Raw genomic sequence first — 24,107 nt, forward strand, 5'->3', positions numbered from 1 at the left:
CTACTACATCGAGAGAACACAACCTTTCCGCAAGACCAAACAACTGTTTGTCTCTTTCTCTCCACCACACAAGGGCAACCCCATCTCAAAATCAGGGATAGCTAGGTGGATTGTAAAATGCATTCAGATTTGCTACCACAAAGCAAAACGAATGCTATCCGTTCCCCCTAAAGCCCATTCTACACGAAAGCTAGGGGCTTCCATGGCATTTTTAGGGAACATCCCATTAGATGATATCTGCAAAGCAGCTACATGGTCAACACCGCACACTTTCACTAAACACTATTGTGTAGATGTGCAAACTAAGCAACAAGCTAGTGTGGGCCAGGCTGTACTCAAAACATTATTTCAAACCACTGCAACAGATACCGGTGGTCGCCGCTAAGGTTGGGAACTGCTATATAGTCTATGCAAAAGTGTGTAATCTGCAGCTCATATGCCTCGAACGGAATATGCTACTTACCAGTATGCATCTGTTCTTGGCATGTAGAGCTGCAGATCTACACACGCCCACCCGCCTCCCCGGCTACCTGGATCTGTTCCAGTTTATCTTATTTAGATACACACATGGGTTTCTTCACTGTTATTACTACGCTCCATCTTTCCCTGCTGGCGAAAAACAATCTGAGGATGGAGCCGAAGCCCATGCGCAATACCATCCAAAGGAGGAGTCACCGACCTCGTGACTTCCAAAGACTTTCCAAGAGGAAAAACAAACTGCAAACATCCGGGCCCAACACCAGATGGCGATCTATGCAAAAGTGTGTAGATCTGCAGCTCTACATGCCAAGAACAGATGCATACTGGTAAGTAGCATATTCCTTGTGTAACTTGTCCAGCCGGACAGAGGTCAGATATTTAATATTTTAAATTCGAATAGGAACAATACAGACAATACAATTTGTAAGTGGGACACAAGCCTGCATCCAACTAAACCAAGAGGGACAAACAGTGAAGAACACAAAAGGCTCAGGCAAAACTGTAGGTTTGTTAAACACACAATTTTCAATGTAACAAACAAATTGCAAGAGAACACCTTTACACATTAAATGACAATTTAGAGCAGTGTATAAGGTGTATCAGGTGTCAACGGCATTTCGATCCATATATACAATAAATGGATCATCATCAGGACATTTAGAATAAGCATGCCTGTGTGCAATTGCCTGTAATAAATGTTGGCAACTCCCGCATGGATAGTAACAAATATGGAACTGAGCGCACGAATGGTGACCAGCCAGACCAAGAAAAATACAATCGGAGGTGTAGGGGAACCAGACCGCTTAGAGCGTCAAAGGTAATGGCGTGGTATTAGTGAGACCCATCCAGTGATGGGAAGGGGAAGGTGCGATGGCTTGAGTATCCCAATGGGGGAGGGAGCTGCAGCCGCGTGCTCCTAATTCCAGATATAGGGTTGTGCTAGGTCCGTGTTCCTGGGTTGCAGACAGTAAATGCCAGCCGAAGCTGAAGCCGGCATTTACTGTCTGCAATTGCACACAGGCATGCTTATTCTAAATGTCCTGATGATGATCCATTTATTGTATATATGGATTGAAACGCCGTGGACACCCGATACACCTTATACACTGCTCTAAATTGTAATTTAATGTGGAATGGTGTTCTCTTGCAATTTGTTCGTTACATTGAAAATTGTGTGTTTAGCAAAACTACAGCTTTGCCTGAGCCTTTTGTGTTCTTCATGGTTTGTCCCTCTTGGTTTAGTTGGATGCAGGCTTGTGTCTATATTCATTTCTCCCCCTTTTTACTGTTGTTTCTCTAGGGACCACTGTTCTTAAAAATACATATCCGGTGTGACATCATTGAGCATCCAGGAAGGCTGACTGCCAAGAAGCCTGGTTGAAAAGCTGCATGTGAGGATTCATGTGTACTGCTTTGACAAGGTCAGACAGGAGTCATGGAGGGGTGTCTCCTAGATCAAGCAAACAGCAGTATCATGGGGCTGTGGAAGCAAGGCAAGAGAGGATGAGGAGGAGGGAAGAGTGTGTAAAGGAGTAGAAAAGGGAGAGCAGAGAGGAGATGGGGACGGAGTCGAATGAGAAAAAAACTTGGGAAGAGAAGAGCAAAGGAACAGAGGAGATAGATAAGGATGAAGGTCAGAGAGAAATGGATAGAGTGAGAAGGAGCAGAAAAAACAAGATGGTGAAAGAGGAGAAACTAGAATCAACAGGGTAGACAGATGGAATGATAACCAGGATATGAGAGAAGAGAGAGGTTGGAAGGAGGAATAGAAGAGGACTAGGGAGAGATCAACTAAAAGGTAAGAATCTAGAGGATAGAAACGAGTTAGGAGTAGAATACAATGGGGACGGGGACAGTGGAATGATGAGAGTAGATAGGGAGAGTGGAGACGCATGGGAAAAAGGAGAAAGAATGGAGTGGAGAGGGAAAAGTGTGATAGATGAAGAGGTGTTAGGAAGGAATTGGAAATGGAGAAAGTAGGAGGACAGAAATATGAGAAACTGGAGGGAGGAAGGGGAGAATGAACAGGGGCGATACCATGATATGAAGAAGAGACAAGAAAAGCAATATAATGGAGGAAAATATGCATGACAGTTCAAAACATGCTACTATATCCTACTCTTTAGGAATTTCGTTATGCTGTGTGAAAAATCTGAGTGTCTGGAGATCCTGCTCAAACGGTATTTAAATTGAAAACTGGGATGGCAGGAGGAGGGCTGGCATTTTAGAGCTTGTGTGATGTCGTCCTCAGAGTCTTAATTCCGACAAAGTGGCTGTCCACAGAACGTTTTTGACTGTAAATTATGAGTGCCATTTTTGGGCATAAGCAGCATATGCCTTCATCGGTAAAACAAACATTTGTACGTGGCATATACCCAAATGAATGAGATATCTTTATATGTGTGACATGTCCATGTGTTTGATGTAACATACATTGGGAAACTCTTTCTGTACCCTATTGGTCTGCCACATTTAGTGGAATTACTGACATACTAACCCTCTGATGTCAAATTCATTTTTTCTGTACAGGAAATGTTTGACATCATTCTGGATGAGAACCAGTTGGAAGAAGCCTGCGAACATTTGGCAGAATACCTGGAAGCATACTGGAAAGCCACCTATCCCCCCAGCAGCAATCCCCCAAACCCACTCTTGAACCGCACTTTGGCTAATGCCGCCTTGGCCTCCAGCCCTGCCCCCGTCTCCAACCTCCAGGTACAAGTGCTGACCTCCCTCAAGCAAAACCTGGGCTTCTGGAGAGGGTAGGGAGACCAGGAGCAGCAGGAGCATGCAGTGTGAGGGGGATGGGGGAGCAAGCTGAATTGTAGGGAGGAACACGCTAGAGAGGGGTTAAGTGAGCTAAAGGAGTCAACACAAGGCCATACCTCATCTCCTTTTTATCCAGGAGAATTGCTTTCCCAAAACAATGAATTACCCGAGATGCGCTAAGCCAATCAGTGGGCGCCATTCCCGGGTGTTGGCCAATAGGATAGTGCACTTCCTTAAGGTTATCCTATGGAACAGTGCCATTCCTTGCAGAAGGCCAATGACATGATTTGATTAATTAAGGGTAGTTGATTTGAGGGACTCCGTTCTTTTAGGCAAGCAGCTCAGTTGGCTCAATTCCTTATTGTTAGGTATTGAAACAACTATGTTACTTAAGGCTAGTACATGGAATTATTCAATTTCTTAGAGTATAACACAGTCCCTTGCAGAAAGGTGTCACTTAAGAAAGCTGTGTTTTGATGCAGAGTTGTGTTAGCAAGGACAATCTGATTACTCCAAAAGAAATGAAAAAAACATGCTTAGCTCCCTTGAGTTGTGGTTTGGACGTACTGCATCCTTTGTTGAGCAAAAAAAGAGTTTCGAACAATGCCCTTCTTTTTGTGTTTCTTTGTTTTAAAAATTCAATACTAAGACTGTGTTTTGTTATCTGTGTCCTTTGACTGTGTTTCTGTCTCTCTCGGAGGCAAAGCTCCAGCCTTTGGCAAAAAAACTCCTAACTAATCTCTAAAATATCCTACAACTAAGTGGCTTCCCTGGTACAGCTGCTTCTGCAATGTGGGTAGCTTTTGGCAAGCCCTAGGGCACTTTTATAAGACAAAGCTCATATCGAACCCAACAGTATTAAAAAAGACACATTTTTAAGACCGTTGCTGGGACTCTACCGACAGTCGCATGGGAAAATATAGACCGTAGACTGATATTTTGTAAATAAATGTTTTCAGAACAAAAACTATCAGAAAATAAAACTTGCATAAACATCTCCTTTGAAAACTTTTGACCTTCCCCTAAACTCAACTATGCTAGAATCAGACTCTGAATAGTAAATTACCCTGTTGAGTTTGGTTGAGTTTAGAAATTAAATACAGGTGGACATTTTTGTGGGGAGAGTTTTATGTAATTATTGGCAGATTATATTTTGTGAGTTTTTATTTTCATGTGGATCCCCTACAAATATAAATACATAAATGCATGACTATGAAGAGTCCTCAACCTCCTTTTGAGGTGTGCTTCTGCAGGGGTGCAGGATTGCCTACTTAACAAGAGAGCTTAAGATCTGGAAATTTGTGCTGTTAGCGGGTACCAGGCATCAGGTTTTCTGTCATTTTCAAGAGGTACCTTCACTGGCCAAATTTACATTTCATTACCCGACTTAAGATCCATTTTCTATCAACATTAGGTAAGGGAAACTGCTTTGTCTTTTGAATATTCCTTATATTGTATGTTGCACCAACCTTGTCCTGCGGCATAGTGCTAAACTTAATATTTATATTGTTTAAAATAGAGGAGAAACTTTAGAATCCAAGAAGTACATTTAAACATGATGAGCTTGATGTATTTAAAAGTGAAGTAAGCTTAAACAGTGGTAGATATGAGTATATATATATATATCAACAAGGTTTTCGCCTTCCAGGTAGGTTAAACACATATTTAATGAGGATAACAGCGAAAAACAGCCAGAACAAAAGTCAGAAATGCATGGCCTGACGCGTTTCCGGCTACCACGCCCTTGTTCACAGGCCTGGCGTATAGTCGTGTAGGAGAGTAGGATCTCCACTTATGTTGCCCCCACTTTTCTGATGTTTACACTAGTTTCTGGCTATAGACTGGCTGGGTCCCTGCTAATGCGGGCCCCAGCCTCTCTGTTCTCTCTAAACAACTTGGAGTGCATATTAGATGCACTAGTGATTGGATACTGTGGTACCTTATTAGCCCCTAGCATATGGTACCTTAGGTACAAAGGGCATAGGTACTTCACAGGCCTACCAGGGGCTGAAGCATGTATTATGCCACCCCTGGGAAGCAAACTAAATCTGACACCACAGGCCTGCTAATGCAGCCTGGGTGAGGTAGTGTTAGCACTCCTCACTGAGGTATAGGTTCCCTATATCTCACCTTACACACACATATAAACCTATCAGTCACCCCTAAGGCAGGCCCTAACAATCCTGAGGGCAGGGTGCTTGGTTTCCATGTGAGGGGGTGCCTCTGCAGCTCTGAGTCCATTCTCTGTGGCTGTTTGTGGATGTGGTTAAACCATATACTCTTAAGTGCATTATAACCTAGTGGTAAATGCTAACTTTGGGATGGCTGCATCAAAACATGTTGTGTTTGGTGTCAAACGCTTTGGAATCATACCCCCACACCAGTAACTGGTGTGGGAGTATGATCCCACCCTTCTAGAGGGATAGACATGTACCCACTGTGGAAACACGGTAGAATCCTGAAGAGCCCTGGCATCACAAAATGGATGCCTCCAGCACAGACACTGGGCTGCCCTCCTGCAGCTGACCGAAACTCGCAGTGGAGGAGGCCCAACAATAGGCATCCTGTCACGGGGAGGTGTAACCACCTTCAAGACAGGATTTAGTGTACTGGGGCTAGGTGGGTGCACTTCTAGAGTGCTTTGAAGTCCTGCACTGGGGGAGCAGTAGGCTCCTCTGTGTGTATGCCAGTTCAAACCACTTCAGGGGCTTCCATCCCCTGCTCTGGCGTGAAACTGGACAAAGGGAAGTGGGTGTAGCTACCCACTCCCCTGACCCTCCCATAGGAGTGGTCATAGAGCAAGTCCCTCCCTTCCTTGTAGTATAAGTTAGGGAACCCTTGCCATTGCAAACTAGATATCCCTGGACGACGCTCTGAAAGAAGAATCCTGGACCTTCGATGTTCTGCTACCTTTGGAAGACTGAAGAATCTCCCTTGGAGTCAAGGAGTGACTCCCCTGCTTGGCAGGCACCAAAACTTTGCATCAACGGTCGCAAACTTTCCTGCTCCCACCGGAGTCCAAAGTCCCTGCAGCCCCGGAAGTGGATTTCCTTACTTCTCCAAGGCCATCGTGAGTCCCCAGCGAAGCTGAGGCAAGTGGACCCCACAAGTGACGAGGAACAGCAATACCCGGGTACCGTGCACTATTGTTGAGTGCAACTCCTTCACGACATTCTACGAACTTGTGCTTTGGACCACGTGTGGTCCAAGCCTCCAGCAGGATTTCCTCTGAAAATCAGAATCCTACCTCATCCAGAGTGACCGTGGGCTCCTGGTGAGTGAATCCTCCCGAGGCGTCTTCACGATCCCTTGCCGGTTGGCTTGTGGGTCCCCAGAAGACTTTTCTACAGAACCAAAGGGTTCCCCTGTTTGCTCCAGGCCTGCCCTGACTTACCCTTGCTGGGTGAGTCCTTCAGACCTTGCTGGTCTGCACCACTGACTTTCTTCATTTTCCACAAGACTTGCTGTTGCCAAGGCTTGTTGGCTCCAATCCGGTTGCCGACACCTCAGTAAGCTGCAGACTTCATGGGACACACTGAATCCAACTCCGGGTTGTCGTCGACGCCTCCTGGACCTCGTGGCTGAAGAGTCAAGACACCCATGATCACCCGACTACTGTGGGCATCCAGCTTCCTGGCCCGGGTCGCTGGCAAGTGACTTTGAACACTGTCTCCTCTGCTTCCAGGTCTTCCTTCTTCTGAATCCAGCCTTGGATTCCACCGGACACTTCTGTCTTCACAAGCAGCAAGTCTTCTTTGGCTCCCATTGAAAACAACGCCGCGACCCGACACCAAAAGACACCTATGCACCCGGCTTCCCTGGGTGAGGTAACTCCAGCACTACGGTGCTCCTGTGGGTGTTGGCTCTAGAACTACTTACCCTGTAAGTGACTTGCTTGTAGACTCTCCCGAAGTATCCTAAAACTTTAAAATTCCAACCTCGACTTGCTCCATTGAAGTCTATTGGGATCCGCGGCTGTGTTCTCACACTGCATGCGTCTCCCGTGGGTGGTTTACTTACCTGCCTTGGGTGGTTTAGTGAGGCCCCAGCGCTTCTACAAGCCCTAGGCCTTGTCCCCTCGCAAGTCGATCTTCCTAAGTCTCTTTTAGTATACGGTCTGGTACGCCCCTAGGGTCACAGCCAAATATGTGCTTAACTTGTTGTTGATTTTTGCATATGTCCTTGACTTCTAATCTCATAAAGAGATTAGTAGAGTGTGTTAGAAATAAATACATATATATTTTATATATATATACCTGTGTGGTGTCCTTTCATTTGGTAATTCAAGAGATTATAAGGTAAAACTAGCTGCTTTACATTCCTCTGAGACTTAGCCTGAAGGCTGCTCTCCACAGCTACCACTAGGATAGCTTCCTTTAAAAGGTTGTCTTAAACCTATCTATGAAAAGAGTCGAATTGGACTGGTGCAAGGTGGCCACTTTAACTAGTGACCAGTATATACCAGGCCAACTTCTCACAAGTCGCACATCAAAATTGCAATCACCCGTCAAGGTTTTAAAATGGGAATGTCCTGCCCTCCCTTCTTGCGTAGCGCAGGGCTTTATGGTACTTATGGTGCTCGCTGATCTCTTACCCCGGTGGGCTTTGATATTTGCTCCATTACAGCCTCAAAATTATACCCTGTGCTTGAGTCCGCTGCCATTACGATATCACTCATTATGGCCCCACCAGTCCGAATGTGACAAACACTCAGTCACCTCAGATCCGCTTCTTTTGTGCAGCAGGCGTCTCCACCACCCTCTTTACCAGGTAAAAGACCGAGGCACCAGTACTTGTGACGGTTGCTTCTTTTTGCTCCTGCACACAGCCAAATTAAAGCATCTAAGCTTCATTGTAGTCTTGTTCACAATAGCAAACACCATTTTGTTTCAACAATGTTTTCCTACACCCTTAGTGATCAATAAACATAAAATAATTTACTGTTTTACAGTACGTAGCATATTTTTTTTAAAATCAGTGGCTCAATGTGTAATTTAATTTGAAATGTGCAAATTACAATTTTGCATTGTCTTATGAAAATTTCCATGAATTAACTCCTTCAATATCAACATTTCAAAACCATTTCATTTAATAACTATTTTTGTTTTTTCATTAACATCACACTGGACACATTTTGTGACTCGTGCAATGTTTACATCAAATGCTTATCCATTTCTAGAGTATCAAGTCTTCAAATCAGTCTATTTATCGATTCAGCATATCAATTTCACAATCGCACCCAAGTGGGCAATCTCACTAGTCAAGTTTCAAATTAGCTATATATGAGCCACCAATGCTGTGCAAAAAAATAAACAAAGTCAAAAAAGTTGAACTCTGTGTTCCCCAGAATAGATAAGGAAGGGGGAATTATTTTTCTTTATAACTTTATAAATATACATGTAACTTCTCATCTCTATTCAAACCATGTGGCTGTCTGCTAACTAACACCAATATATACCTTGAGTCTAGTATTCTTAATGCCCTTACTCTGTCTCCCTGTGTAATGTTACACAGGACAGAATCTATTACAAAGTAAGGCAGGAGATCGTGATCTCTACCATGTACTGGATAGAAGTGGCATGACATTGGATAACTGGGTTTGTTGTTTATAATAACCCTGATATTTTGCAGTATGCATTTATGTACTTCAAAAATAATGCTCCCTACGTAACTTTTGGGGCATGGGCAACTCAGTATGTACACAGAGTGTTCGCATTACAGTTATAAGATCCTCTAATGCTTCATGCTGTTTTGGAGAAGGAGGTTTGGTATGTATTCACATTCTTCCCATGTTTGCTGCCTTCACTACATTTTGTACTGCCTTGCATGGGTTTCTGCCAATTCTGCTTCGGGATTCTGGATGACACTTTTGGCAAGGGATGAACTATTTCACAGATATCTGATATGATGACGGTCGAATTAACAGTGCAAGTATCATAAAATGTGACCACTGTGGTGTAATTTAGGAAAAAAGCATACTTATTTGATGTACTGGTTTCAAAATTTCAGCAGTGAAGGAATTAATTAATGGGTATTTTGCAAAAATGTATATCGTATTTTGCATATTTGAGAGTGAATTATACAACGTGCAAATGATCAATGTTTAAATACACAGTGATCTGCAAAAGAATACTTCTCTTATGTATATTGATGAATATGTTGATGTTAATTGTTGAAAGAAAATGGCACTTGCTATTGTGAACTATGTTATGTTATATGAATTTGTACCGCGCACAGATACTCCGTGACTCGCATTTTGGAGTCCGGCGTTGAGGAGAGCAGCACGCTTATCGGCGGCTCGACCATTCACACAATACAGATATGAAAATTCTATAAAAAGTCAAGAACACCTAATGGATAACGGCCCTACAGTCCTTACTGGGTTTTCTCCTCACGCCACAGAACCAGTGTGGCTTGGAATTATCGCCTCACTTCAAATTTAAATATACCATGATCAAGTCGCATGTACAACCTACTGAGTCGACGAAACACGTTTTGGCCTCGGAACTGCATATTGACTGAAAACATGAAGAACTATTAAACATAAGGAAAAACAAAGGAAAAAGACAGAAAGAAATGGATTGATTCTTTGTACCTTGCATGATACTATGTCATATGAAGAAATTTCAATAACAATTTTTATGTGTGCTTGGGTGTTTAATGCACATTTCTTTATTGCTTTTTGCCACAAACTTTAGAGAGGCAGGTGGTTCTCTCTAACCTTTAAGCACCAATATAAACTAATAGTTATTATTGATAATATTTGGTGAATTTACCTTTAGGCGCCTGTAACCTATCACCTATACCACCATATCTATTGTTACTACTCCGTGGAGTGTCCCGCACGAACCTGAAAAGGGGCCAAGGTCAAAAGGCAGAGCTAAAAGAGAAAGGTTTTTTAACTTTTTCTTAAAAGTGGCAGGATCTTGCATGCCGCGCAGAGCCAGCGGCAATGCGCTCAATGCCAGAGTAGCTTTTCGAGCAAGAGAGCTCCCACCAAGTCTTTGGCGATTGAACCGAGGGATCTGAGCCAGAAGCTGAGAGGAATAACGCAGTTGTCTCACAGGGACCTAAAAGGCAAACCTCTTCTGAAGGTAGGTGGGTCCCAGGCCATGGAGAGCACTATGGGCAATAGTCAGAATTTTTAATTTTATTCAAGCCTCCGCCGGAAGCCAATGCAGAGAGCGCAAATGAGCGCTCACACTGCACCTGCTGGAAAGACCTAGCAGGAGTCTGGCGGACGAGTTTTGGACTAACTGCAGTTTGTTCAAGAGGTAGCCCGGGATGCCAGTGTACAGTGCATTGGGGTAATTTAAACGGGAAAGGATCAGAGCGCGGACAACCGTTTCCTTTGCAGATCTTGGAAGAAGAGGAAGAAACTTTCTCAGAGTTTTCAAAATGCCAAAGCAGGTCCCAGCCAGCTTCTTGACCTGGGTAGAAAATGTCAAGTTCTCACTGAACCAAACCCCCAGATTCTTAGCAGAGTTTCCCTTCGAGCTGTGCTGGGGGAAACCCGGGGGCCACAGCTTCTCTCTGAAGTTGGCAGGAAATTTGCCATACAAAAGGATCTCGGATTTCTCCTCATTGCACTTAAGCTGCACCTGAGTGAGCCAGTGAAAGACAGAGGACGAACAGTGTTGAGCAGAAAAGACTGAATCATCGTCCCTTCCCCATGAAAACAGAAGCTGGGATCATCAGCGTAGGCCATCACCCTAGCCCCTAATGTCTCCGCTAAATAAACCAGCGGGGTGACATAGATGTTAAAAAGGAGGCTAAGGGATGACCCCTGCGGGACACCCATAGCCACAGGCTGAGGTGCGGAGGCACAAGGTGGAAGCCAGACCTGCTGCGAACGACCTTCTAGGAAGGACCTGATCCAGCTCCAGATAGACCAATCCCCGAGAGACGATCAAAAAGCAAGGAGTTGGGCACCGTATCGAATGCCGCCAAGAGGTCCAGCATAACCAACGCCGCTCTCCCGCCGGCATCCAGACACTCACAGATCGCCTCTGACACCTCCAACAATGCGGTCTCCGCGCTATATGAAGCCCGGAAGCCAGATTGAGCCGGGTGGAGCAAGCCCTTGGCCTCGACATACTCGGTAAGTTGATTTGTAACCACCTTCTCGCATACCTTAGCCAAACTTGGCAGGAGCGAAATAGGACGGTAGTTTCCGGGAGTCGACTGGTCCAAAGGCGGCTTCTTAACGAGGGGGAGGATTTTAGCCTGCTTCCAGGTCGTTGGAACAAAAGCATCCCGCAGAGACGTGTTAATCTTATTAACTTCAGGATTGATAATGTCAGCAGCTGAGGCCAAGAGTCTGGCAGCACAAGGGTCCGAAGGAGAACCCGATTTCAAACCTTTAAGAATTTTAAGGGTGCTGGACAGATCTATTAGCAAAATAGTTGACAGAGTATGAGTAGGGTCAGCTAAAGGCCGGGCAGATGGAGGAGCCATGGGTGGAGTAGCACAGGAGGAAAAAGTAGCTTGAATATTGCAGATCTTGTCCAGAAAAAACTTGGCAAGAGTATTGCTCCAAAGCTGGAGCAGACCGTGCCTGAGCACTGGGAGACATAAAACTTTGGACAAAGGAAACAATTTCCTTCCAATTGCCCGGTCGATACGCGTTGTAAAGTATCGGCCTTTGGCTACAGCTATAGCGGCCTAATAGCTTTTTTGTTTGATTCTGAGCGTATGTTTCGCCAAGGGGCTGTAGCTACTAGAGCACCACCCCTCTCCAATATCTTAGACTCTTGTTTCAGGACTTTAAGCTCAGGCGAAAACCAAGGTTTAGAAGGGGATTCCCTCCCAAGCTTGGGCAAGCGCGGTGAGGAAAGTGCAGCCACTGAATCAGAAATCCATTTGGAAAACACAGTCACACTCCCTTCAAGATCTTGCTGAAGGGGGGAGGGCCTAGAAGCAGCCAAGTTGCTATTGAATCGAAGAGGGTCAATTTTCCTAAATGTCGGAGGGCGGTGGCATCGAGCCAGCCGTGCAGGCTGGGTGACTTCCCAGGAGAAGCAGATAAGAGAATGATCCGACCAAGAGACGGGAGTGGGCTCAACCACCTGAATAGGAAAGTTGGAGCAAATTGGATCTAAGATGTGGCCCCCTTGATGTGTAGGGTGATTGACCTATTGGGAAAGTTGAGCCAGTTGAAGGGAGTCAAGAAAGTCGATAGAGTCCCTAGCCTCACATTGATCAAAGTGAAGGTTCACTGATGGGGAAATACTGGCACCCTCCCAGGAGCAAATGAATGAAACTCACCAGACCTAGCAGGTCTGCTCAGAAACAGAGTGAAATTTATTTGTTGGTACCAAAAGCATGCATCATTGCTAATTAGCAAGGAAGACGTCAGATCTGCCACCTTAGGGGCTCTCAGACTGCTTCTTCCCAGAGTGACAGGTTTCTAGGTGCTATATACATTGAGTAATGCCATGTCAGCAGAACTAGAATATGGCACCAAGCCAAATATGGCTAACAGGGATGTGTAACATGCCAATTATAAATGGCTAGATATTGTCAGACCAGAAAGGCTGGCTCGGCACTGTGTAAGAAACTTAGGACTAGGAAAGTGACGTCTAAGGCTGATTTAGAATAGCAGCTGGAAGCTTGTCCAGGCAAACTCAGATAGAAAGCCCTTTGGAGCTCTGGGCCTCATGTTAGTGTGAGTGCATACATATGAATTTATATGGAAATACATATATATTTTGCAACATTCACGTCTCAAAAAACCATGTAGTGGGAGAAACACAGAGCCCTCTCAACTACGGTATCCCCACAAGATTTAGGAAAAGTGCTAGCCGGACCGGGGTCACGATAAATGAGGGAGCCGCCTAGTGTAAAGTGGGCAGAAAGATGGATACTAAAGTCCAAAGCCTCACACTCGCACCAGAGGCTAGAGGCTTTGCTTTGGAGGACCCAGTTATCCTTGTGCAAAATGACTAAACCACCCCCCCCTGCCAACTGGGCGAACCACTCGACAGAGCTTATAACCTACAGGGGTAATCAGCGCAACAATTGGATTAGAGGAGGCATCCAGCCAAGTGTTCGTGATGCACAATAAGTCCAACGAATTATCAGAGACCAGATCGAACACGTCATCGTGATGCTTCCTAAGTGATCTAACATTGATAAGGGCAGCTCTAATACGAGGGGCCCCTGAAGATTTGCTAAGCGCACCGTTAGAGGGAAGCTCTAATGTTGGTCCAAAGCCACAGGCTGTGCAAACAAAATCCGGATGGATAGGCATAGCACTGCTGCTAAGTATAAGGCAGGGAGAAGGCCGAAGTGCTTTTAGGGAATCCCCAGCAAACTGGAGCCTGTTCCTCACTGCCGGCTCAAATCAGGCAGCATTGCTGGCCCTGGCCGCTGACTTGGCGCAGACGGGCTTGCCTTAGGCGTGCCTTCGGCACGCCATCAGCGTGCATCCGCTGCGCGTCCGACCAGATCATTAAGTAGGGTTGTATCATGACGGCGTGCGGCGACTAGAGCGCTGACCAGGAATGGCGCGAGGCACAGCCAAAATGGTCGATAAGTTCAACTGGCCCGCAAAAAGTGCAAAAAGCAGTTAGGAGTATATCACACTCCGATAGTTAAAAAAGTGGCAGCAATTCAGAAGGCACATAAAGCAGTACAATTAGCTAGCAAGTGACAGTACAAAATTTAGCAGCAAAGTTCACATCAATTTTAAAAAATAGAGAGAAACCTTTTCAAGCGCTGCACGCCCAATCACATCCCATTAAGTAGGGTTGTATCAGGACGGCATGCAGCAACTAGAGCGCTGACCGGGAATGGCGCGAGGCACAGCCAAAATGGCCGCTAAGGTCAAACTGGCCCCGGAAAAAGTGCAAAAAGCAGTTAGGAGTAGAACACACTCCGAAAGTTAAAAAAAGTGGCAGCAATTCAGAAGGCACATAAAGCAATACAATTACCCAGCAAGCAACAGTACAAAATTTTGCAGCAAAGTTAAAATCAGTTTTAAAAAATACTGAGAGAAGCCTTTCCAGGCTTCATATTAGGTGAAACGTGTTATTCTTGCTGTGTGCGGACGTAAAGTAAACGTACACTAATGCAATCTCTGTGTGCCAGGACCTCTGTCTTTCACGTTGTGTGCAAATAGGTGCAAGGGTTAATTGAACGTCTCATTCATTGAAAACGTAAAATGGAACCAAATCTGCTAATCCTTAATCAAGTATTAAGTCCTTGACCCTCAGGAAGAGAAATTCATTAGCCTCTTTACCAGCATCCATTGAAAATAGAGGTCCTCTTTGGAAGTTAAGCCCACTCTTTCTTGCCCTTACCCTTCGTTGCTGCTGCCAGTGAGATAACCCTGTCGTGTTGGGTTTGACATTCTGTCCCCACCTGCTAAGCCTGGCAAAGTCTCTGGTGCTGGGGTGCTGTATTAGAGCAGTTCGAAACTACTGAAAGCTGGCCCCAGTGGTGCTGGCATTACCAGCTTGGAATTGGACAGTCTGGCTGGCACCTAAGACAATGGAAGGAAGGTTATCTCCAATGCAGCATTGTGGGCATCAGTTGGATCCTACTAGGCGTCTGGCCACCAACTTACATTTTCCACCGAACGGAAAAGCTCTAGAGAAAGATTTGTAAGACATGTGCCAATTTCTTTGGTGGGTTTTGATCCTAGAACTGTGTCAATTAGAAAGCAGCACTATGACTGTAGGTTGTGTGGAAAAGCAAGACTAACACGCTTGCCAGCTTTGGCATCAAGAAGTTTGCCATGTGGCTCACTTATGTATTACCCCCCACCCTACTAGTCCCACTTTTTAAAAATAATATCTGGGTCTCTTGCTCTGAAGACTGTCTAGAGGGCATTGTGCACCAATATTCTTCCCATGTTTGGGGTAAACTGCTAGTCCTTCCAGGCGTAAGACAGGAGCCATGACACTTGAATCCAAGTCAGCCACCATGTCTTGACCTGGGCAGGTCTTCAGTTTCTCCTTTTTTGGGGTAATGTGCCATCCTCTCCAGATGCCACATAGTTGACAGTTCAAATCATCGCTAATTCACTGTTTTCGTAGGTTAGGTCAGAAGTCTCAGTGTTCATGGGTAGCCTGGAAATGTTTACAAAAAGGCACACAGGAGCCTTGCTTGTTGGATCCACCCCTGTTACGCTGTCTGATCTTACACATCTGACATCTCACTTTGATAGCATAGTGACAATGGAGTGATTTTACTCTTGATCATGTCCTGTGTGGTATCCGGTATGGCTCATTGCAAGATCAGTAAACAGCATGTTGCTTCAGTCATTGTGTGATGAGACAATGCCCCAAACTGTCTTTTTCCATATGCATTCTGCATGTGCTCACTGTCCTGAATTGGCACTGTAAACATACCTGCATGTTTCCGTATCCTTGCATGCTGACTACATATCTCATTGCTATTCACAGCATCTAATTATGTCTGATGTCTCACCTTCACCTCTTCTGGTGCCACAAATGGGCCTTGTCAGTCAGAGTACTGCAGAAGAGGGAGAGAAAGAGCTAGAAGGACTAATTGCATTTAAGTTCCTCACTGCTATAAATACCATAAATAATGTTTGTTACTGAAAACAGAATTTAATGTTTTCAGAAGCGAATGTTCAATAAAGTTAAATTGCATGAGATGAAACCAAAAAAGGAGAAAAAGGCAAATACTAAACTTAAAACTAGTACACTCATTATTTTTGATTGAATCTCCTGACAGGAAGACGGGTTCTAAAAATCCCATTCAGCGACATCTAAATAGTTCTAACAGTTAATTTCTCTGAATATCCGCAAACCATATGATCAACCCTCCATCACAGCGGAGGAGCCATGAAATGCTTTCGTTTGGGTCGAGAACCTTTTGTTGTTTTGAGGCAAATGTTGAAAGTTAAAAAAAAAAGAGTTTAAGGAGGCGATAAGTATCCCAAGTAGATTTCTGCTTTTGTTTGTGTAACATGCTTTAGCTTTGTGATACTCTGAGTTACCAGATTGTCTGCTAACAGATTTGTTCTCTGTTCTTTTGTCTTTGCATGGTGTGCGAAATGCTTGCTTCTACTAACAAGGGGCCTCACTTGCACGGGGACCAGCGGCCCGAATACGTGCTGGACCAAAGAATGGGAATGCACGATTACCAGGAAGACTTGTGCAAGAGTGCCCACCTCTGCTCCGGGCAGCAACACAGCTGCAGTGTCACCCATTGCTTAATCAGACAGGAGACGTTTGACTCGGAGACCCAAGGCAGCCGGGATTCGGCCTACACAGAGCCTGGCGACTCATGCATGGACATCGAGACAGACCCGTACGAGGACCCTGAGCTGGATCCACGGGGGCCTGGAGCGTACCGTGGTGGCCTCGTTCGGCACCAGCCGCAGTGTTCCTGGGACAAATTGGGGCCTGACCAAGAGAATCACAACCGGCAGCCAAAGGGGTGCAGCAAAGCCCGAGACCGGTATTGCCAAAATGAAGTAGATGTCATGGCCAGGAACAAGAATGACATGGATAACTGGGGGCGGGATGTTTATATTCGTTAAGAGGTGGCACTTGACTTGACCATGCAGGAGAAAGTGAGAGATACCTCGGACTGAACTTTGATCCACACACCGGCCATTCAAGCAACAACAAAATTAATGAGGTTCTTGTTGACTGGGCTCAAAAACTCGACAATCTACCACTTAAGCCCACACAGAGAATAGAAATATTGTGTCAATACTTGATCCCTAAACTGTCATTTAAACTGGAAATGACAGGAACAGAAGCAAAAACTTTAAACATTCTGGATCAAACAATAAGAAAGTATGTCAAACATGTTCTACACCTACCTGCATACAAATGTGATGGTCTCCTGTATTCGAAAAGATCCTTTGGGGGCCTCAGTAGTCCAAAGTTATGTACGACAATTGGTCTGAACAAAGTTAATAACTTATTGTATCTAAGGGAAGCTCCAGATCTATACATATCTCATTCATTCATGTATGCAGGAGAAGTAATCAATGAAAAAATTGATAGCATCATTAAAACACACAAACTCAACATTTTAGACAGTAGATTTCTCAGTCATGAATTGGATTTGTTAGCAACATATGATTGGAGGAAAGAGGAATTTGAGAAATGGGCAAATCTCCCTGTCCAAGATGATGGTGTAAAATACTTAGCAAGCAATCCAACCTCAAATTTTTGGATCAGCAAACATAATAAAATAAAAGAAAATCAATACATAGCTGCACTGATGTTGAGAGCAAATTTCCTGTGTACTAGAGAAACCATCACTAGGGGAAGAAATCACACATTTGCTACTTGTAGATACTGTAAAGATGTGTGTGAAACAATTTCACATATTTCAGGTGCATGTCCTAAAACCAAGGACATAAGAATAAAAAGGCATAACAAATTGTTGGAATTGCTAATTGATAGAGCAAAAAGGTGGGAGGGATGCAGAGGGGGTAAAGCAGGCCTGCGGAGAGGGGGTAAAGCAGGCCTGCGGAAGGCTGCCTCCACCACGTGCCCTCTGGCATGGGGGCCTCCCCCTCCCATCCCTGCCCCACCGGGGTGCAGGGATTGGGGCCACCATCCCTTGCGGGTCGGCAGGGTGACCAGATGTCCTGGGGCCGGGCCTCCCCTTCTGGCTGCTCCCGGGCAAGTCGAGCAGAGAGGCGAGCAGCGGCAGCCATGGGGAAGGAGCCTCCCGAGCGGCAGCCTCGGAGCGCCTGGCCACCCTCGCTGGACTGCAAGGGCAGCTGGGTACGGCACCCTCCCAGGCCATTCGGGCACTGGGTCGTCCCGGGTCATCTGGTCACCTGGCTGCACGACCAGATAGCCCTGCGGGCCGGGCGACCAGATGGCCCCCCGGACCGGGTGACCAGATGGCTCCCCGGGCCGGATGACGAGATGGCCCCGCGGGCCGGGTGACCAGTTGGCCCTGTGGGCTGGGTGACCAGATGGCCCTGTGGGCTGGTGGCCGGGCTAACTCCAACTTTTGTCCTTCTCCAAACTTCTGTAAGCCCCCACTACTTGGGGGCTTAATAGTCGAGAAAAATGGGCTCCCCGGGCAGGCCGTCGGAGAGGGGACGTGGCCTGAGCTTAACCCTCCTTGGTTCCAGCCGAGGGTCCGGGCGCTGGTGACCGGGGTTCCATCGGGGCCCGGGGAGACTCTCCCCGGCCTGGCTAGGGTTCGGAAGCTGGGACCGGGGCTCGTGCTCTGTCCGGTGGGCCCCTGGGTGCGAGAGCCCCCCGTCCTGCAAGCCAGCCAAGGGTCCGGGCGCTGAGGAAGGGTGTCCACCGGGGCCCGGCGAGGCTCTCCCCGGCCTGACTAGGGTTCGGAAGCTGGGACCAGGCCCGGGGCTCGTGCTCTGTGTGGCGGGCCCCGGGGTGCGTAAGCCCCCCGTCCTGCAAGCCAGCCGAGGGTCCGGGCGCTGGGGAAGGGTGTCCACCGGGGTCAGGGGAGGCTCTCCCCGGCCTGGCTAGGGTTTGGACGCTGGGACCGGGCCTGGGGTTTGTGCTCTGTCTGGCAGGCCCTGGGGTGCATGAGCCCCCCATCCTGCAAGCCAGCCGAGGGTCCGGGCGCTGGGGAAGGGTGTCCACCGGGGCTCGGGGAGGCTCTCCCCGGCCTGGCTGCTTTCAGAAGCAGGGACCGGGCCGGTGAGCAGGGGTGGCTGGCTTTATCTGCTATGCTGGCGGAGCGTAATTTTCTGCCCACCCCTAAAAATTACCCCCCTTTCTTGTAATCTGTGCGCACGAGGTGACAGAGGGGACCCAAGGCACGAATGTACCCGACCTCCTGGAGCCCTCGCTGGGATCCGGGAGGCAAATGGACCCTCATCGAGACTTCCAGGCAAGCCCAGCCATCTGGTCACCGCATTGGAAAGCATTGCGCGCGACCAGATGGCCGAGGGGACAGGCGCGACCAGATGGCCGAGGGGACAGGCGTGACCAGATGGCCAGGCTCGAAAGGGAAGCCATCTGGACGCTCTGTGCCCCAATGAAAGAATGTGCGGGCGCCGGGGCATGGAGGACCGGAGGCCCAGGGCCCCAGCTGGGCCCCAGCCATGGAGGCTGCATGGGGGACCTGACAGGCCCTCAGACCCGGGGCCCATGGACATATTGACAAGCAGGGGAGGCCTACATGGGACCGACAGACCCCAGTCCCGGGTCCTTGGCAGAGCGGCAGGCCGGGGGACGGGGCCCAGGGTGGAGCACCCGGCACGGGACCCGGCCGGACCCCTGGACCCAGCCGGGGCTTCCAGGCCCAGAGGTGCAGGGGAAGCCTCCCCAGGCCCTCCGGACCCCATCCCGGGCACCCTGCTACGCGGCAGGACCCAGGACGGAGCCCGGGGTGGGGTGGCCGCCCTCCCTGGGGCCCCCAGGGGCCCGGCCGGAGCTCCTGAACCCAGACGAGCAAGGGGAGGCTCCCCGGGCACAACGGAACCCCGTTCGGGCCTTTGGCAGTGCCGCAGGCCGGGGGACGGGGCCCGGAGCCCCCAACCAGGGGCCCCACAGCTGGGGCTCCCAGGCCCGGAGGCGCAGGGGAAGCCGCCCCGGGCCCTCCGGAGCCCGTCCCGGGCACCCTGCCACGCGGCATGACCCAGGACAGAGCCCGGGGTGGGGGAGGCTGCCCTCCCCGGGGCCCCCAGGTGCCCGGCCAGAGCTCCTGAACCCAGACGATCAAGGGGAGGCTCCCCTGCCACATCAGAACCCCGTCCTGGGCCTTTGGCAGTGCCGCAGTCCAGGGGGCGGGGCCGGAGCCCCCGGCCAGGGGCCCGGCGGTGCCCCTGGACCCAGCTGGGGCTTCAAGGCCCGGAGGCGCAGGGGAAGCCTCCCCGGGCCCTCCGGATCCCATCCAGGGCACCCTGCCATGCGGCAGGACCCAGGACGGAGCCCGGCCAGAGCTCCTGAACTCAGCCAAGCAAGGAGAGGCTCCCCGGCCACATTGGAACCCCGTCCCGGGCCTTTGGCAGTGCCGCAGGTCGGGGACGGGGGAACGGGCCCAGGGCCAGAGCCCCCGACCCGGGGCCCGGCCGGGCCCCTGGACCCAGCCGGGGCTCCCAGGCGCAGGGGAAGCCTCCCCGGGCCCTCCGGATCCCATCCAGGGCACCCTGCCACGCGGCAGGACCCAGGTCGGAGCCCGGGGTGGAGAGGCCGCCCTCACCTGGGCCCTCAGGGGCCCGGCCAGAGCTCCTGAACTCAGCCAAGCAAGGGGAGGCTCCCCGGCCACATCGGAACCCCGTCCCGGGCCTTTGGCAGTGCCGCAGGCTGGGGACGGGGGAACGGGCCCAGGGCCAAAGCCCCCGACCCGGGGCCCGGCAGGGCCCCTAGACCCACCCGGGGCTCCCAGGCCCAGAGGCACAGGGGAAGCCTCCCCGGGCCCTCCGGATCCCGTCCAGGGCACCCTGCCACGTGACAGGACCCAGGACGGAGCTCGCGGGAACTCGTTCGGGCACACCTGCAACGTGGCAGGACCCAGGACGGAGCCTGGGGAGGGGAGGCCGCCCTCCCAGGGGCCCCTGGACCCATCCCAGCAGGGGAAGGCCTGCCGGGTCTCATCCGGGGCAGCCTGCCACGCGGCAGGCCCTGGGACAGACCTAGGGCTGGGGCGGCATCCTGGCCTGTCCAGCTGCCGGCTAAGGACCGCTAGGCCGAGAGGGGTCCCAGAGTACCCTGTCCCTAGTAATCTGGAGGAAGGCTACCCTCCTTTCTGGTAACCCGCGCACTCTGATTGACAGAGGGGACCCTAGGGGCAAACACGCCCGGCCTCCTGGAGCCCTGGCTGGGATCCGGGAGGCAAATGGACCCTCATCCGGACTTCCAGGCCGGCCCGGCCCTCTGGTCGTCCCATTGGAAAGCATTGCGCGTGACCAGATGGCCGGGACCGAAAGGACTCCCATCTGTCCAACCCCGAGCCTTCGCGCTAGGGTTCCCGCCAGTCCACGCAGGGCTCGGGGGCTGCAGGGCACGGGGCCTGCAGGGCTCGGGGGGCTGCAGGGCTCGGGAGCTGTAGGGCTCCGGGCCTGCAGGGCTCCGGGGCTGCAGGGCTTTGGGGCTGCAGGGCTCGGGGGGGCTCATAGACCCCACACTGGGCCTCAGGCATGGGAGGCCCGCAGGAGCGCCCGGACGCCCGGGGACCCATGAGCCCGTCCCGGGCACTTTGCCTCGCCGCGGGCTGGAGGAGGGAGCACCGGACACCCCAGGGAAGTGGCATCCGGGCTTAGCCCATCTGGTCCCCGCCTGAGCACCGCCATCCCCAGGAGGGGTGTCCCGGCATACCCTGCCTCTAGTAGACCCCACACTGGGCCTCAGGCATGGGAGGCCCATAGGAGCTCCCGGGGCCCGGACGCCCGGGGACCCATGAGCCCGTCCCGGGCACTTTGCCTCGCCGCGGGCTGGAGGAGGGAGCACCGGACGCCCCGGGGAAGTGTCATCCGGGCTTAGCCCATCTGGTCCCCGCCTGAGAACCGCCATCCCCAGGAGGGGTGTCCCGGCATACCCTGCCTCTAGTAATCCGGAGGAAGGCTACCCCCCTTTCTGGTAAACCGTGCGCACTGAGTGATGGAGGGAACCCTAGACCCAGACGCACCCGACCTCCTGGAGCCCTGGCTGGGATCCAGGAGGCAAATGAGCCCTCATCTGGACTTCCAGGCCGGCCCGGCCATCTGGTCGCCCCATTGGGAAGCATTGCGCGCGACCAGATGGCTGAGGGGAGAGGTGCGACCAGATGGTCGGGACCGAAAGGACACCCATCTGTCCAACCCTGAGCCTTCGCGCTAGGGTTCCCTCCTGCCCACGCAGGACTCAGGGGCTGCAGGGCACGGGGCCTGCAGGGCTCGGGGGGCTGCAAGGCTCGGGAGCTGTAGGGCTCCAGGGCTGCAGGGCTCCGGGGCTACAGGGCTCCAGGTCAGTAGGGCTCCTGGGCTGCAGTGCTCCAGGGCTCCGGGGCTGCAGGGCTCGGGGGGGCTCGTAGACCCCACGCTGGGCCTCAGGCATGGGAGGCCCGCAGGAGCTCCTGGGGCCCGGGGGACCCATGGATCCCGTTCCGGCACTTTGCCCCGCTGCAGGCTGGAGGAGGGAGCACCGGGCGCCCCGGGGAAGTGTCGTCCGGGATTAGCCCATCTGGTCCCCGCCTGAGAACCGCCATCCCCAGGAGGAGCGTCCCGGCATACCCTGCCCCTAGTAATCTGGAGGGAGGCTACCCCCCTTTCTGGTAAACCGTGCACACCGAGTGACGGAGGGGACCCTAGGCCTGGACGCACCCGACCTCCTGGAGCCCTGCCTGGGATCGGGGAGGCGAATGAACCCCCATCGGGACTTCCAGGGCAGCCCGGCCATCTGGTCGCCCCATTGGAAAGCATTGCGTGCGACCAGATGTCCGAGGGAAAGGTGTGACCAGATGGCCGGGACCGAAAGGACTCCCAGCTGCCCACACCGAGCCTGCCCTGGGCTCTGTGGCTCTGCACCAGGGACCTTTGGCCCGGGCAGATGGACACTTGGCAGGCCGCAGGACGTGGGCTCCCAGGCCCTGACCGAAACTCAGGAAGCCCGGGGTCGGTCCCTGCTTCTCAACACAGCCAGGCCGGGGAGATCAGGGAGCCTGCCCAAGCACGAGGGACCCCAGTCCCGGGCACATGGTCCCTCAGGTTGTGCGCTCGTTTTCCACAATTTCTTTCAAAATTGTGCGTAGTTGCGCTAGGTAAAGTCCGCCCAGCCCTACTCAGGACGTGCGCTCGTTTTCCACAATTTTTTACTAAATTCCACGTAGTGGCATTACGCAAATTCCACTCAGCCCTAGTTTCCATGCATCACTTTGTCAGACACGTCTCCTTTCAGCATTCTGAGCCCAATCGCTTGCCAATGCCTTCAGCAACGGTAGTGAAACTATCCCGGCTCTTCAGTGTCAAGTGTGCACGATTTTGAAGAACGTTTAATATGAGTTTCTTAAAATTCCCCCCAGGTTCAGCCTGGGTCTACTTCCTGCAATCTGAGCTCATTCATCCCGAGGTGCCTTTAGCAGTAATGGTGAAATTCACCTGGCCCTTTAATGCCGTGCTTGCAGGTCTCTGCTCACCTGGGAGATAATTTAACATGTTTTTATAACTCTGTCAAGGCTCAGGCCTTATATTAACCTGCATTCTAGGCTTCATCATCTGAAGGTGCCTTCATTAATGAGACCAAACCTTTCCAGCTCAGCCCTTCTGTGCCAAGTGTATGTAAATCTCTATTTGCCTGCGAAAGAGTTTGACATGGTTTTCTTTCAATTGATTCATAAGCCCTAAGCACAGAGTCCACTTTTTCACAACCTCTTGCCAATGTCCTGCACTGCACCCTTTCTTTGAAATCTGAATCTACCGATTTGATGAGCTTACTTGAAAAATATGGTTCTGACCTTTAACAAAGTATACTAAAGTGCTTGATATACATATATATATATATATGAGTGATAGTGCGGTTTCAAGTGCCATCTTTCATCAAATAAGTGCACATGTTGCACTGAAACTACAAAGATGTAATTTACTAACAGATTTTGGCCGGTGATTTCCCACCTGAGTTTTGCCGAAAAGCCAGTGATATACAGATTCCTGCACTACCTTTCAGTACTTCCCCCTTTAGACCTCCAAGCTTTTTTAGGATGTCCATATCCAATGTCTCTCATGCAGGATATCAAAGTACCACTATCCCAATGTTACGTGTCTTTGTGCCTGCAGTTGGGGAAACACACCCAATGTATTAAGAGAGAATCAGTATACACAGATGGCTATCCGAAGAGTCCTGTTATTAAATAATCAAACCCCTTCTCTTGTAGAAAACTCCCACGTGCCACCCACGCAGTTTGGTCACTCGACCTGTATGGGGAGACCCAAACCATTTCCTATGTAGCATCATGATGTT

General features: G+C 50.2%; 1 protein-coding gene across 1 annotated transcript in view; it reads left to right on the forward strand.

Annotated features, from left to right (window-relative positions):
• LOC146770423 (voltage-dependent L-type calcium channel subunit beta-1-like) overlaps positions 1–16,765 on the forward strand; it is a 301,827-nt gene extending 285,062 nt beyond the window's left edge. The window contains exons 7-8 of the mRNA XM_085640460.1: positions 3,010–3,195; positions 16,298–16,765. Of these exons, the coding sequence (XP_085496586.1) occupies positions 3,010–3,195; positions 16,298–16,765 (654 nt within the window). The remainder of the gene's footprint in view (positions 1–3,009; positions 3,196–16,297) is intronic.
• Positions 16,766–24,107: the final 7,342 nt, after the last annotated feature.

Source organism: Triturus cristatus, unplaced genomic scaffold (assembly GCF_964204655.1).
Source record: "Triturus cristatus unplaced genomic scaffold, aTriCri1.1 SCAFFOLD_194, whole genome shotgun sequence".
NCBI lineage: Eukaryota > Metazoa > Chordata > Amphibia > Caudata > Salamandridae > Triturus > Triturus cristatus.